At 36.1% G+C, this 14,753-nt stretch overlaps 1 protein-coding gene across 4 annotated transcripts in view; it reads left to right on the top strand.

The window, feature by feature from the left end:
- Positions 1-14,753, top strand: part of XPO4 (exportin 4) — a 120,325-nt gene that overhangs the window by 30,472 nt on the left and 75,100 nt on the right. For 2 of the 4 annotated variants that reach the window (XM_002925269.4, XM_034664962.1), the window contains 2 exons: positions 3,958-4,099; positions 9,096-9,234. In XM_002925269.4, the coding sequence (XP_002925315.1) occupies positions 3,958-4,099; positions 9,096-9,234 (281 nt within the window). Of the gene's footprint in view, positions 1-3,676; positions 3,848-3,957; positions 4,100-9,095; positions 9,235-14,753 lie in introns of all 4 variants that reach the window. The other 2 variants (XM_034664963.1, XM_019805982.2) reach the window with 2 other exon arrangements.

The following is a 14,753-nucleotide window of genomic DNA, read 5'->3' as shown; positions in this document are numbered from 1 at the left end:
TTTATGGTCAGTTTTTATACTTAAGGTGAATTTGTTTCTGGCACTAAGAAAATTTGTTATGGGGAATATTTAATTTCATGTTAAATTACAAGAAGCAAAACTAAACACTATTAATAATTTAAGGGAGCCTTCATCTTTACTGCCTTGAAATTGTTCAGCATTTAGAAATTAGATTTAGAAAACCATCATATTAAACAAGTCACCTAAAATAATTTGAGTCTGGTTTTTACGGCATATGCCTTAACTACATTAATTAGGATTCCGTCATTTTCATCTGACTTTCTGTTGTAATTCAGTTGTCATTCTGTACTAGTTGGGAAATAGTTGCTCTAAGTTTTAAGTATTTTATTAGAGTGTATTTGTTTATACGACTCTTTTCCTTTTTAGAATATGTATATTTTATGAAGTACTGTTGCTTTGTTATGATTTGAGCTTGTTTTAGAATACTTTTGTTTTCTTGATAAAAATTTCTAAAGAATAGTATTGCTAGTTCTGGCTGTGCTTTTAAAATCAGTTTGGGTTTTGAGACATTAACTATTTAAAAGGTTGAGTGCATGTGTTATAAGCATAATCTAATCATTAATGTACTGCAAAGCCCTGTGTTACATTAATGTTTACATCTAAACTTCACAGAAAATCTTTCAACTCCTTACTCAGTTGCCACCAGCACAGAAGGGTTAATTCCTCTAAGAAGACTTCTCATACAAGTGGCAGTCAATCGCAATTCAGAATTTTCACATTCTTATTTAGGGATAATATGTCATTTTTATACAATGTCTGGGTGATATATTCTAATAAAGGGGAGACTTTCTCTTTGATGCTTCCCTTTTCTGGCCTCTTAAAATGCTTCCTTCCCACTTCTGACTTAAGTTTTATGTTTCTTGTTTTTCCTCATTTCTTTCTCTTCTAATCCGTTTATTTTTATCCTAGGTTTACTTTTCCACTCTTCTCTGTGTGTGTGCGCACGCGCATGTGCGTGTGCATGTTGCATGCTTGTGCATTTTGTCAGAAGAGTACTTTTACACTTCTTTACTTCAGAAGTCTTTGGCACTTAAGAATTTGCTAGTTTGGTGCATCTAATGTGCATTCACAGATCCTTTGAGTTCTGTTCTTGTTAAAGAAAGAAATACCCCCAACCAGTGAGAGATTGGTTCAGTGCTTCTGAAATTAACTTTGTAGCATTCTTCTATCCTTCTCTCAGGGAAGAAATGGATTTCTTTAATTTCTTATCTCAGAAGTGGTTGAAACAAAACAAAATGGAACCTAAGACTTATTCTTGGTGTGCCTATGTATCATTAAGGAGACTCTGGAGTTTGCATTGCCTGTGTTTTGGACAGAAGTCTTTAAGGCCAGAGAGGTGATTGTATGTTGTAGCTGAACATCTGGGACTTGAGTTTTAGTTTTATTTTGAAAATATTTTTTGATCATAATGTAGGGCTCTGCCTCTCATTATTTGCTTCACTTTAACTTTTGTCTTCATGGTTCTGTGTAGTTTCAGATGGCCGACGTGATAGAAATGAATTTTATTTACTAATTATTATTAAAGAAAGTTAATGTAGTAGGAAGTGAAAGCTTCCTGCTCAAGTGGCCTAAAATAATCTGTTATGTAGATAGTGTCCTGGTCAGTGGAGAATCATCCTAAAAGTATCAGAAATTCTAGATAAATTGTGATTTCCTCATGAAGACCTTGCAATTTCGAGCATCTTTAAGAGCAGAGAGCAAGAATAAGGCTTGTTTGTCCATGTGAAGTCCTAATCTTCAGCTGGTAGCTTCTAGAGTTCCATATAGCTTCTTTTGCACATTTATATTACGTGTAAGTACAATTTATGAAGGCTAATTGTAAGTTTTATGAGAAGGTATAATTCATTAAGTTAGGATAATTCGTCCTTTTAAATTTGGAATTTGGCTTTCTTTTTTTCAGATCCTCCATTCTTAGAGACAGCTTCTTATGGGAGTAGTAATTTAGATATGTGTATTTAGTATCAACAAGAGGTATCTAAGAGTTATCTTGGAAACTTCTGAATGTCATTCACTTTCTGCAGTTATTTCCTCCCCCATCCCTTGCAAAAAAAGGAGGAGGAGGCAGGAAAAATTGGTTAGATATAAGTACAAACAGTTAGAAATAAGCATGTTTCATTGCTTATGAAAACAAGAAGGTGCTTGTTTGGTCTTCTCTTCATTGGCATATGCCTTTAGGGGTGGGTTAGTGTTGCTTAAGGAACATTTACCAGCCATGTGACCTCGAATTTCTTCTCTTAATCTCTTGTTTCATCAACTTTCTTCAGCTGTAAAATGCAGGCAATGAATTAGATGATCTTTGGAGTTGTATTTCCAAAATTCCGTGAGTCCCTAAGGTTTTGCTGCTTTGTTAAAACCCATAGTTAAGGATTTCAGGTTTCTTGTCCTTAAAATTTTTACTGTTGCCAAGAGAAAATGAAATTAGGCCATCAATCATCATTTACTTTCAAGAAGAGGTTTATAATAAGAGACTACTTGAATTAGCTTTATGAAGCTGTACCATATTTCTCCTTAAATGATCTAAATAGATATAGCTACTTTCTGTTTCAAATCCTCTTTGAGTAAAACTTTTTTTTTTTCCCTCCTGGAACTTTAAACACATCATTTTATAATTGGTTTACATTTTTGGAAGTTATTGCTTTATTTATTGATAATATTTTAACGTTTCTAAATTTTTGTGAGTTCTGATTATCATCTCAATTAGAATTCATGTTAAGATAGCATGGAATACTCAAATTTAAAAAGAAAAAAAGTCCGAATTGGTTCCTCTTATTAGTTTTTGTATGTTCAAAACGTATATGTAGTAGTCTAAATTGATAGGAATTTACGTAGGATATACCTTTTCTCATGCATTTTTATAGCTTATTGTGTCAAGATCACTTACAAGATTTTTAAATGACCTAAGCTTGAGTAGGAGAGAAAATGATGTGCCTGACTATATCTTCATGCTCTTCCAATAAATTCTTGAAGGTGCCATTCTATGCCAGAGTTAATTTCTCATGGCTTTCAGATACTCATGTCTAGTGATCTTGGCAAATAACCTGCAGTCTAATCATAGACTTTTCATGGATTTCACATGATGGTTATTTTTTTAGAACTTCAGAAAATTTCTGCTTTTTCTTGACTTCATTTTGACTGTTTCTCCCTTTTGATAATGCTGTTTGGAAACCAATTGTAGTGGTATTGGTGAATGAAAGAAAAAATAGAAAATTAAAGTATTTCTTACTTGTGTTAATTTTCTATTTTTTCTTTCCCTCCTGATTCAGTTTTTAGTTTAGAAACTATAACTTGCTAGTTAAGGCTGGGTTTTCCAAGTGTAGCTTTGGAATTTTACTCTTAATCAATATTGCAATCAGATAATTCGCAAGAACTTCTCACCTTGTGTAAATGTGACTCAATTTTTTTTTTTTTTAACATTTTGAGGAAAGTAACCCGAACGTGATTGTGTTTATTTCTGAACTTGCTATTGGAGATGGGCCATCCTGCTGAAAGCTTAGTCCCTTAACAAATATTTTAACAGCATGGCTCATCACAAATAGTAATGTTCAAAGACTAGTTTAAGATATTTTGCAGATACAAAGTTCTATTTTGCACAGGGTGAGAATCTCTTAGGAAATTTTCTGATTGCTTTATATTTTTATTTTTATTTTTTTTAAAGCTGTGTTATTTTTTAGTTCTTCATGCTTTGGAAGTAACAGTTGAAGAGAGGTGAGGAAAGTTTGTGAAAATTGTGATCGGTGATTAGCTGCCACCTGCCTGGGGTGTCTTCTGAGAGGAACTAACCTCTTTGTGGTGCTAGAGCAAGGTCACTGGATTAAAAAAAGAACAGGTAACCATCTTATTCCTTGTCTGAAAAGTTCTGTTTTTAAATTAATAAATGCAAAATGTTCAAAGGAAGGTGAACTGCTGTTTAAAGAAAGTTTCTAATTTTCTCTTCAGAAACAAGTAAAGTGGACTATGTCCTCTTTCAAGCTGCCACAGCCATAATGGAAGCAGTTGTCCGAGAGTGGATTCTCTTGGAAAAAGGTAGCATCGAGTCACTGCGAACATTCCTTTTAACCTATGTCTTACAAAGGCCCAAGTAAGTATGTGGTAGAGGTACTGCTAAAATACTTTTTCTGTGCTTCTCTCTCTCTCTCTCTCTTTTTATTTTGTTCTTTATTTTTTTAATGATGGATGTTTATGGTTAAGCTCCGGTTGGGGCTCATATCTTAAAACTCACACACATGGTTGTGGGTTATTTTTGGTACTTAATGAAATATTACTTTTTATTTAAGCTACAATACTAGGTTTTGTTTCTTTGAAAAGATGATGCGGGATGTTGGGTTTTTTTGGTTGGTTTAGTTCCAAAGATTTGGTTATAAATAAAAGTTGATCTTGGACTCAAGTGAAAATCCTTTGTACTTGTTCTTTTGGTGCTTGGTAAGTATTATAAGACATAGGTGAGTATCCCTAGAACAGGTGAAGAGGGAAATCTAAGTACCATTAACAAACCAAGTGTTACATGTATGTGTACACAGAAATGCACACTAATAATGTTATAGAAGAGAAAGCACCAAATTCTTTTAATAGTTTCTTTTAGAAAATGGACCAGTTTTAAGAAGTGGGGTAAAAGTAAGTTTTCTTTTTGTGTTATACACATTCCATTGTTTGAACATTTTATAAGATTTGTACATCCATTGCTTGTATGATTTTTTTTGATATGAGGAAAATTGTCACACAACTTTGGGAAGAAATTAATTTACTGGGGTGACTGGGTATCTCAGGTTAAGCGTCTGACTTGATTTCAGCTCAGGCCTTGATCTAAGGATCATGAGTTCAGACCGTGCGTTGGGCTCCATTGCTGGCTGTGGAGCCTACTTAAAAAAAAAGAAAAGAAAAAAAATTTATTTACTACTTATCTTTTTTTTTTTTTTTTCTTTTTTTAAGTCCCCCAAACACCAAGCCTTCTTTTGAGAGGAGGCAATGCACATTGTATGTATGCCGTTTGAGCATTTGGACAATTGAGTACTTTTTTTTTTTTTTTTTTAGATTTTTTTTTTTTGACAGAGAGGGAGCACAAGCAGGGGGTGTGGGAGAGGGAGGAGCAGTCTCCCCATGGAGCAGGGAGCCAGACATGGGGCTCGATCCTGGGACCTTGGAATCATGACCTGAGCTGAAAGCAGATGCTTAACGACTGAGTCACCCAGGTGCCCCTGAATACTTTTTGTGTAGATGTTCATTTCCAAATTTAGTGAAGAAAATGTTACATAGTCAGAAATGCTGGTAATTAGGAATGTCAGTTAGCGGCATTAAACATGCATAAAGCTTTAAAAATTATTTAGAACATACCTTTGTTCCTGCTGATTGTTCACTAGCAGTCTCTGAGTTCATAATATTTAATAATGATTACTGGCACGAATTTAGCACACAGTTAAGTGCTAGTTGCTTTACCTGTAGAAGAATGCATGAGAGAAAAAAGGCAAGATGTACTTAGCCTATAAACATTACAGGTGTAATGGGTAACATTTTCTATAGAAGAGTGGATATAGATGAATGTAAAGGGAGGGTTTGGCTTGTTTTTTCCACTTAATAGAATAAGGAGAAATTGGCCAGGTTTCAAACCTTTCTCTTCTCCTTCACACTGGTTTTCTTTCTTTATTTAAATTTTATTTTATTTTATTTTTTTAAGATTTTATTTATTTAATTGACAGAGAGACAGCCAGTGAGAGAGGGAACACAAGCAGGGGGAGTGGGAGAGGAAGAAGCAGGCTCCCAGTGGAGGAGCCTGATGTGGGGCTTGATCCCAGAATGCGGGATCACGCCCTGAGCCAAAGGCAGACACTTAACAACTGAGCCACCCAGGCGCCCCTTAAATTTTAATTTATTCTTTGATGAGGCCATTTGGGTGTGATATGATACTGGCTTGCCCTGGAGCTGCTCATTGATCCCTCACCCTCCCCACATGGGAACCACTGAACTCTGTAGAGTTTGGTAAACTTAAGTGTGTGGTAGAATTTGATTGTGTGTGTGCGTGTGCACATGATCTCTTGTATTATCCAAAATCTCATTCTTAAGTAATTTTCATTAGTTCAGAAGCTTATTTTGGAGCTGATTGTAGGGCTCTACATTGAACTAGGTCACTTACATATTTTCTCCCAAACTCTTTTTTTTTTTTTTTAAAGATTTTATTTATTTATTTGACAGAGATAGAGACAGCCAGCGAGAGAGGGAACACAAGCAGGGGGAGTGGGAGAGGAAGAAGCAGGCTCATAGCGGAGGAGCCTGATGTGGGGCTCGATTCCATAACGCCGGGATCACGCCCTGAGCCGAAGGCAGACGCTTAACCGCTGTGCCACCCAGGCGCCCCTCTCCCAAACTCTTTAAAGAAAAAAAAAAAAAGTCAGCAAAGTCGAAAGAAGAGTACAGTGAATGCACACATACTCTTTTCCTAGTAGGAAGTTCAGTTAACATTTTGTCACATTTGGTTTCTCTTATATATGTGCATTTCCCCCCTGAACCACCTGAAAGTATGCTGCAGAAATTGTGATACTTCATCCTTAAATACTTGAGCATCTCTCCTGAGAGCATAATCTCAATACTCTTGATATAATTGGCATATCTGTATTAATCTAATGTAATTCTGATTCTATATTTTCATTTCCCCAGTTTTCTGAATAATGTTATTGATACCCTTTCCTCCTTTATGTTATTGTTGATCCAGGATTTAACCAGAGATTATATGTTGTATATAGTTGTCATGTCTCTTTAGTCTCTTTTAATCTGGAATACTGCCCTTTTTTTGTTTTTCATGACACAGCCATTTTTATCTTGTAGCATTTCCTACAGTATGGACTCAAGTCAAGTGAAAACTGTTGGTATACTGCATAAGTAGAATACTGAGAATGCTATATGTTCATAGTGTTGTATACTTCTCATTTGGTGCACAGAGTTTTTTCTGTTTTTTCCTCCTAATTGAGATAACATTTACGTAAGAGTGAAATGGAAGGTGCACTTGACAGTATAGCACAGTAGTTGAGAAAGGAACTGTGATTTGTGCACAAGCAGACTACCCTCTTTGTGTATTAGTTTTAATTATTGTTACTATTTAATTAACTATTAGAGTTAACATTTTACTCAAGATAGTTGTGAGGATTAAATGTATTAATTTTTGTGAAGGTAGTTTATAGGAAGCCTTGCATAATACCATAAGCACCAACAGATGTTAGCCATTATTATTTATTTTCCTAGTAAGTTATAATTCTTGCCAGTGGACTTCCTTAAAACTAGCTTTATGGGGGCACTTGGGTGATGGCTCAGTTGGTTGAGCATCTGACTCTTGATTTTGGCTCAGCTCATGATCTCAAGGTCGTGGGATCAAGCCCTGCATCAGGCTCCCTGCTCAGTGGAGAGTCTGCTTAGAGATTCTTTCCCTCTGCCCCTCCCCCCAGTCACGCACACACATGCATGCACCCTCTCTCACAAATAAATAAATAAATCTTTAAAAAATAAATAAAACTAGTTTTATGTACATTTCCTAGGAATAGTCAGTGTATTGGAAATTATTGTGTCCCCCCAAAAGCACAAAAATTCACTTTGGTCAACTCATATTCTTCCATATAATAGGATCTCTGCATTTATTTGTTTAATGAATACTTAAAGTCTATATTTTGAAGGAATACTTTTCAGTCATTTTTTTTTAAGATTTTTTTAATTTATTTATTCGACAGAGATAGAGACAGCCAGCAAGAGAAGGAACACAAGCAGGGAGAGTGGGAGAGGAAGAAGCAGGCTCATAGCGGAGGAGCCTGATGTGGGGCTTGATCCCATAACGCCGGGATCACGCCCTGAGCCGAAGGCAGACGCTTAACCGCTGTGCCACCCAGGCGCCCCTCACTTCAGTCTTAACATAGGGAGGCATGTTTGTTTGTATAAATGTCTAGTAGATGCCTATCATGTGTTGGGGGAACCCTCCTTAGTAATGGCTCACCACGTTGAGGGGGAGCGGTTCAGGGCCTGTCTCCAGAGAAAGTGGCATCACAGTCTTGGCAGAGGGCATAGACACTTAGAGGCCTGGAAGTGCATGTGCATTATGCCAGGAACTGAAAGAAGCTCAGTGTTTCTGCAGTTTTGAGTGTATGTGGATGGGGGGAGATTAGAGAGGGCAGCAGGTACCTGACCATGAAGGGCCTTGGAAGTGGGTGATTGTATCATTTATGTCCAAATGGGGACACTTTCCAGGGTTAAAGAAAACACTATTAGTAAGTAATGATGTGAGACAACAAGTACATTGGGAGTGTCCAAAGAAAGCTGGGCTGGGTCCTACTGCTTGTAAGCCATGTTAAGGAATTTGGGGGTTATCCCAAGGGCACATGGTTGTCGTATCCTTGTGGCATTCTAGAGTCTCTGGATTACAAAGTTCAGAGTACGTTTTCTGAGCCTTATCTTTAAGAAAAGATTGTGAAAAGACAATTTAATCTCTGTGTCCTTGTGGTCTAATGGACTTTGTAGAATGCCTTCACTTAGGATCAGTGCTTCTGTCATCACACTGAGGAGCACAATATAGATAGAAAATTTTTAAAAATTTTAAAAAATTTTCTATGTGTCCATAATATATTGTGGGTAACTAGCATGTTGCCTTTTCACATTAAAGGGAATGAATTTGAGATTATACTACTGGTTGAAGATGGATATTAGATCAGAATTTCTTTTGATTGATAGAATCATAATCTGGCTCTCAGTGAACTGACTTGCATCTATTGAACACTGCCTGAATATCTAGCACTTAGTATGCACTGGGCACAGTTTTAAGAACATTTAATCCTGGTAACAACCCTGTTACTGTTACCCCCTTTTAACAAATAAGAAAGCTTGAGGCTCTGAACCTGTCTTGCTGAGGGTCACATAGCCAGTAAAATTATGGAATGCAGATTCAAATCCGGATCTTATGGCTTTGGATACTGTGCTTAACCAGTAGGCTATACTATCCTCATATGTAAGCAGTGTTATTAGTAGCTTCAAAGATAGTGAAAAATATTGGGAGTATTTTTATATTAGATTCATATAAAGGTTTTCACAATGATTTTTATGTCTTACAGCCTCCAAAAGTATGTTCGGGAACAGATTCTATTAGCAGTAGCAGTAATTGTAAAACGAGGATCCTTAGATAAATCAATTGACTGCAAAAGCATTTTTCATGAAGTCAGCCAGTTGATAAGTAGTGGCAATCCCACTGTGGTAAGTGCACTATCTGTATTTATAAATATTTAAGATTTTTATTTTGTATAACACAAATAACAGTAATGATATCTACATCAAAGAACAAGTGCACAGTCTTAAGAATGAAGCAGTTTTCATTTGTTCATGTTTTCTTTTAGTCCTTTTTTATGTTTACATACTCTCAATATAGTGTACTTTGCTTTTTCATTTGACTCTCTTTTTCCATGTTTGAATTGTTCATAATCATCATTTTATTGGTATAAAATATTATAAGCTAATACACCGTAATATTCTTAAACATTTCTTTTCTATTGAGCGTTTTTCCTCATTTAATAAACTGTTGACAATTACTAGTGGTAAAAGAAATGTTTGAATAAAATATAAAATGATATGTGATGTAACAAAAATCACTTAAATGTTGCTGTACTAATGGGTCAAGGTATGCTTTGACCCCCAGGTGTTAACTGAACAAATTTGAGAACCCTTGTTCTTGACCGAATTACTCTGGGGAACCTGTTTTTTCGCCTTTCAGTCTCCTGTCTACCTTTTGAGAACTAGTCATGCCTAGAGAGTGAATAGTGGTAGCCAGTCTGTCAGAGGCAGGACGAGTTGGAGTCGGTGTAGTGATCAGCTGTGATCCTTGGTTAGAACTTTAGACTATTATCAGCTGAAGGATATTGTGGAACTGGGATTGGTAATACCTGGCTCTTCTGATTTTCAGGTATTAAATCTTTAAATATTTTGGGTAGTTTTTTCATTTTACCAATTTCTTTAATCATTTGGAAGATATCTTTGTGAGGCTATACACCTTACAACTTCTTATGAGTTACTTTACATCTTCAGTGACCCGTCAGTGAGTGGTATGATTTTAAGAATGTATTTGATGGTTTGAGGTTAGGTTGTAGGTACATTTTTGGAGGACTCTATACATTGTCCCTTACTTTCCATAGTATCTTGGATCTCCCGCCCCTCACACCTCTTACCATAAGCAGATGTGCATTGTCCTTTGCTCTAGCCATCTATCCTCCACTCTGGCTTGGATCCCCAGCCTGATGTACCAGGGTCTCAACTGAAGGACTGCATAAGCAAGTTGTCAGGACTTTGGAACTTCCTCTGCATACCCAAAGTATATTTTGTTTTTCCTTTGGAATACACCAGTGGTCGTACATCTGTTCTTTTTCCTTATCAACTTTATTGAGGAATAATTTACCTCTGTTACCGCATCCATTTAAAATATACACTTCTGTGAGTTGTGACAGTTATGCATGGACTACCGTCACAGAACAGATACAGAACAGTTTTTGATTGTGTGGATATTATGTTCTTTGCCATTTTTGCAGCAGATTTCTTCAAGAGTGCTTCTCTGCAGTAGAACTTTCTGCGTTGATGCAAATGTCCTGGATCTATACTCTAATATGTAGCCACAATACCAGGCACATGTGGCTTTTGAGCATTTGAAATGTGGCTGGTGTGACTGAGGAACTGAATTTTCATTTTTTATTAATGGAAATTCAAATAGTTACATATAGCTTGTGGCAACCATATTGGACAGTACTAGAGACTTTGATAATCCAAAAGTCTATTTATGGTTTTTTTCCCACTTCATCTTAGATTGGAAGGTTTAATTGCTTACATAAAACTGACAACTTCAAAAATGTGCATATTTGAATCATTGCGTTTTATGGGTCATTTTGGCTTTGTTTTATGTAGTAAGAAGCTCTCTTGAAAATAGTCCTCGAGATTCCGTTTAAAATTTTTAGATAAAAATGATTGGGAAACTACTTTTTACTTATGTTAATCTTTATACTTTCAGAAACTCTGTTGGTAGACATTGTCTCCATTTCCGATGATGAGCTTTGCACTTGTCGTGCTGATGCCTCAGGGTTGCCTACATTAGTTGTGTAATGTAATCTTGTTATTTGCATGGATTTTTGTTAGCATTCGTTGCCTAACTAATGGCCATGGGTGCAGTCCAATGGTGGCTGTCAGAAGTGGTACGGAAGGGGTATGTGCACCCCGATGTTTATAGCAGCATTATCGACAATAGCCAGACTGTGGAAAGAGCCCAAGTGTCCCATCAGCTGACGGATAGATTAAGAAGATGGGGTGTGTACACACACACACATACACACACACACACACACAATGGTATAGTACTCAGCCATCAAAAAGAATGAAATCCTGTCATTTACAGTGACGTAGATAGAGCTAGAGTGTATTATGCTAAGCAAAATAAGTCAGAAAGATTTCACTCATGATTTCATTCATATGTGGAATTTAGGAAACAAAACAGATGAACATATGGGAAGGGGGGGAAGAAGAGAGGGAAGCAAACCAAAAGAGACTCTTAACAATAGAGAACAAAGAGGGTTGATGGAGGGAGGTGGGTGGGGGATGGGCTAAATGGGTGATGGAGATTAAGGAGGGCACTTGTTGTGATGAGCACTGGGTGTGAAATGTAAGTGATTAATCACTGAATTCTACTCCTGAAACCATTATTATTACACTATATGTTAACTAATTAGAATTTAAATAAAAATTTGGAAGGAGAAAAAAAGTAGCAGGGAAAAGGTTTGGAACTGAAGCTGCTACTTAGAAACATTATCCTAGACCCTACTGCTCTGAATCAACTTACTCTTCATTTTTTAGATTCTACTTGAGGATGTATTGTTTCATTTGCTAATCTGCAGTAAAGGAGTCTAGCTCCTTGTGGTTGACCAGGATTTAAACTTTAGGAAATTAACTAGTAATTCTGGGATCTGTATGTTTATGACTATTGTTTTTTCCCTTGTTGGTTTGGTGATCATGTCATCTGGGATTTCAGTGTTAAGGTAGAATTTCTCCGCCAGAGTAGCTTCTTGGCTCTGGATACTTGGCTCCGGATACTTGGCTCCGGATACTGAAGGCACAGGAATTGTGTTCTTCTCTTTCTTTCCCCTTGGTTAATTTGACCCACTAATTAGTCCCAGTACAACCTGGCATTTGGATCTTTTTGAGCCACTGAAATAACTGATGTTCTACGAATGATTGGAACAGATGTAACTGTTTAGTTTATTTTGCCCTATTCACAGTGCATGCATTCTGAGAATAGTGGATAAATTTAATATCTTCATGAAATATTCCAAAACAGAAAGTTTTTTTTTTTTTTTAAGTTGAATTTCTACTATAACAGGGTTAAGAACTTTTATGGTAGTAGGGAGTCAGTAGTGTGAGGTAGAATTTAATTTCAACATTGCTGGATGAATTTACTTAGGTGACCATACTGGAACATTAAACTAGAAATGTACTCCTACACTTACACAGCAAGTTAAATGCCCTCCGTGCCACCGTGTGGCCATCCCTGTTTGTCCTTGCCTGGCAGCTTGACACTAGCTCATTTGGCAGGTCTAAAAAAATGAGGTTACAGACCAGTGCAACATTTTAATATATTTTCTTCTCTCTCTATTTTCTTCTGAGACTAAGAATTTGTGGGAATGCTATAAGAATTTACTTAAGATTTTCTTAATCTCAGGAACATGAATATCAGTGGGAGGGAGGGTAAACTGGAATGTTAAAATCAGAACACTAAAACTTTCTTTATAAGTGTAATTTTAAGAGCTATTTGAAAAGAAGAGATAACTGACTGATGGTTTTCTATAGATGAAAGAGTTGATCTCATGAATATTTAGTTTACTAATTTTCCATCATACCTCTTCTAGAATAATGCTCCCATCAACCTTCACTGGTCAGAAACTATATGAAGTCTGGCTTTCCCACTTCCCTTTTATATTTTTTGGTGGTCCATCCCCTTGTACTAGTCTAAAGTACATGTTCAAAAAAGTTTTGGAGCAGTATAGTGTACTAGAACACTGATTCTGATTTTGGATTCACGTTTAGGCTTAACTCACAGCTGTGCCATTTACTGCCTTATTGAGTTGTACAAATTATTTACCATCTCTATAGTCCCTGGTTTACTAATATTGTTTGTAAAATAAATATGATAATGTCCATTTCTGGGGCTCCCCAGACGAGGAAGAATGATGTTAAGTGAATTAGTAAGCATTCAGCAAATGCGTGTTTTCTCTTCCTAGTGGTCTAACACCCCTTTGCTTGTAGAATTTGGGATGTATACTCTAATACATCATCTCTTTTAATGCAAATAATATTTTAAGTATTGAAATTAGAAGAAAGTATTTATGCTTTTATTCATGAGTGCAAACTAATTGTATATTTAAAAAAATACAGGTAACCAACATAGTAACTTTCCTTTAAATGCTTTAAGAAGTTTTTTATAGTGTTAGTTATTTACAGATAGTTTTACGGAAAAATAAAACATTTCCTAAGGAGATTATGTTTTTTAAATACAGTCTGCTTTCCGGGTATCAAGATGTATTCTCAGAGTAATTATGTTGGTACGGTTATTAAATAACATGCTTCATGAATGTCTTTGTGGACAGGCTGTTTTCCTTCTGTGGTTATAAACGTTGCTGTGGTTACTTCATCTTGGTTTGTAATAGTATCAGACTCACTCTACTGATTTGAAAGGGATAGACCTGAAGACTTTACTTCCTAAGGAAATTAGCTAGATTTTTTATTTTAAATTAACATTTAAGCCATATTTTTCATCTATTTAATGTTTATTTCCTTTGAAAGTAGTAGGCATATGTTAAATCACTTTTAAAGCTGTTTAATTTAGCATTTAAGCCTCCTGTTCTTCCTCTCTGCCATGCTAGAGAGAAGTGGGTGAGAAATTCACTTGTCTACAGCAGTGCTGCCCTTGGATGTGGTAGCCAGCCTAATCTCTCTTATCACAAGTCTCATTGATGTTTGCTTAGAAGAGCAGCTGGAAGTCTGCTTTATGTATGGCAACCTTTCATAAAGTTTATTCTTGGTAATAAATCTCCTGGGGTAAGAGCCAGGCTATTATAAGAGACAATCCTCTCTCTGAACAAGAGTGTTTTATTTTGTCATCTGGAGTTAGTGTTTGAATATCTTGTGCTTATGACAGTAAGCTGGTGAGTAAGGCAGGCTATCTTTGAAGGGTATTTTTTCGCTGTCATGAAATTAATGACTTTCACTAGAAATGAGAATGCTGCTGTAGGACTGTGATGTGAAGGCAACAGTTATTTAAGTTGTTAGTGAATTAACTTGTGAATTTTTAGTACTTCAGTGAAAGAAAACATTAAAATTCATTTATAACCTTGAGACCTCATTGAATTTCTTCTGTTTTACGTTTTAAATTTTTTAAAAAAAATTTACCAGCTGCTGAAAAATAGTGAACACATCATGTATTCATTTTCCACTTGCCTTTTGTTAATCTGGTGTTAGGCATAGAAGTGAACATTGATTCATTAGTCCAGCTAAGATTTACTGAGCATCTACTATATTGCTTCAATGATGCTTTAGTTATAGCTTTCTTTTTTTACCCATTAAGTTATCTTGTGGTTTTAATTTGATGGAATGTAGATAATAATCAAGAAGTGGAACCAGGGGCGCCTGGGTGGCACAGCGGTTAAGCTCCTGCCTTCGGCTCAGGGCGTGATCCCGGCGTTATGGGA

This window comes from Ailuropoda melanoleuca, chromosome 7 (assembly GCF_002007445.2).
Source record: "Ailuropoda melanoleuca isolate Jingjing chromosome 7, ASM200744v2, whole genome shotgun sequence".
Taxonomy (NCBI): Eukaryota; Metazoa; Chordata; class Mammalia; order Carnivora; family Ursidae; genus Ailuropoda; species Ailuropoda melanoleuca.
The sequence above is the reverse complement of the archived record's forward strand: the minus strand, read 5'-3'. Positions and strand labels throughout refer to the sequence as shown.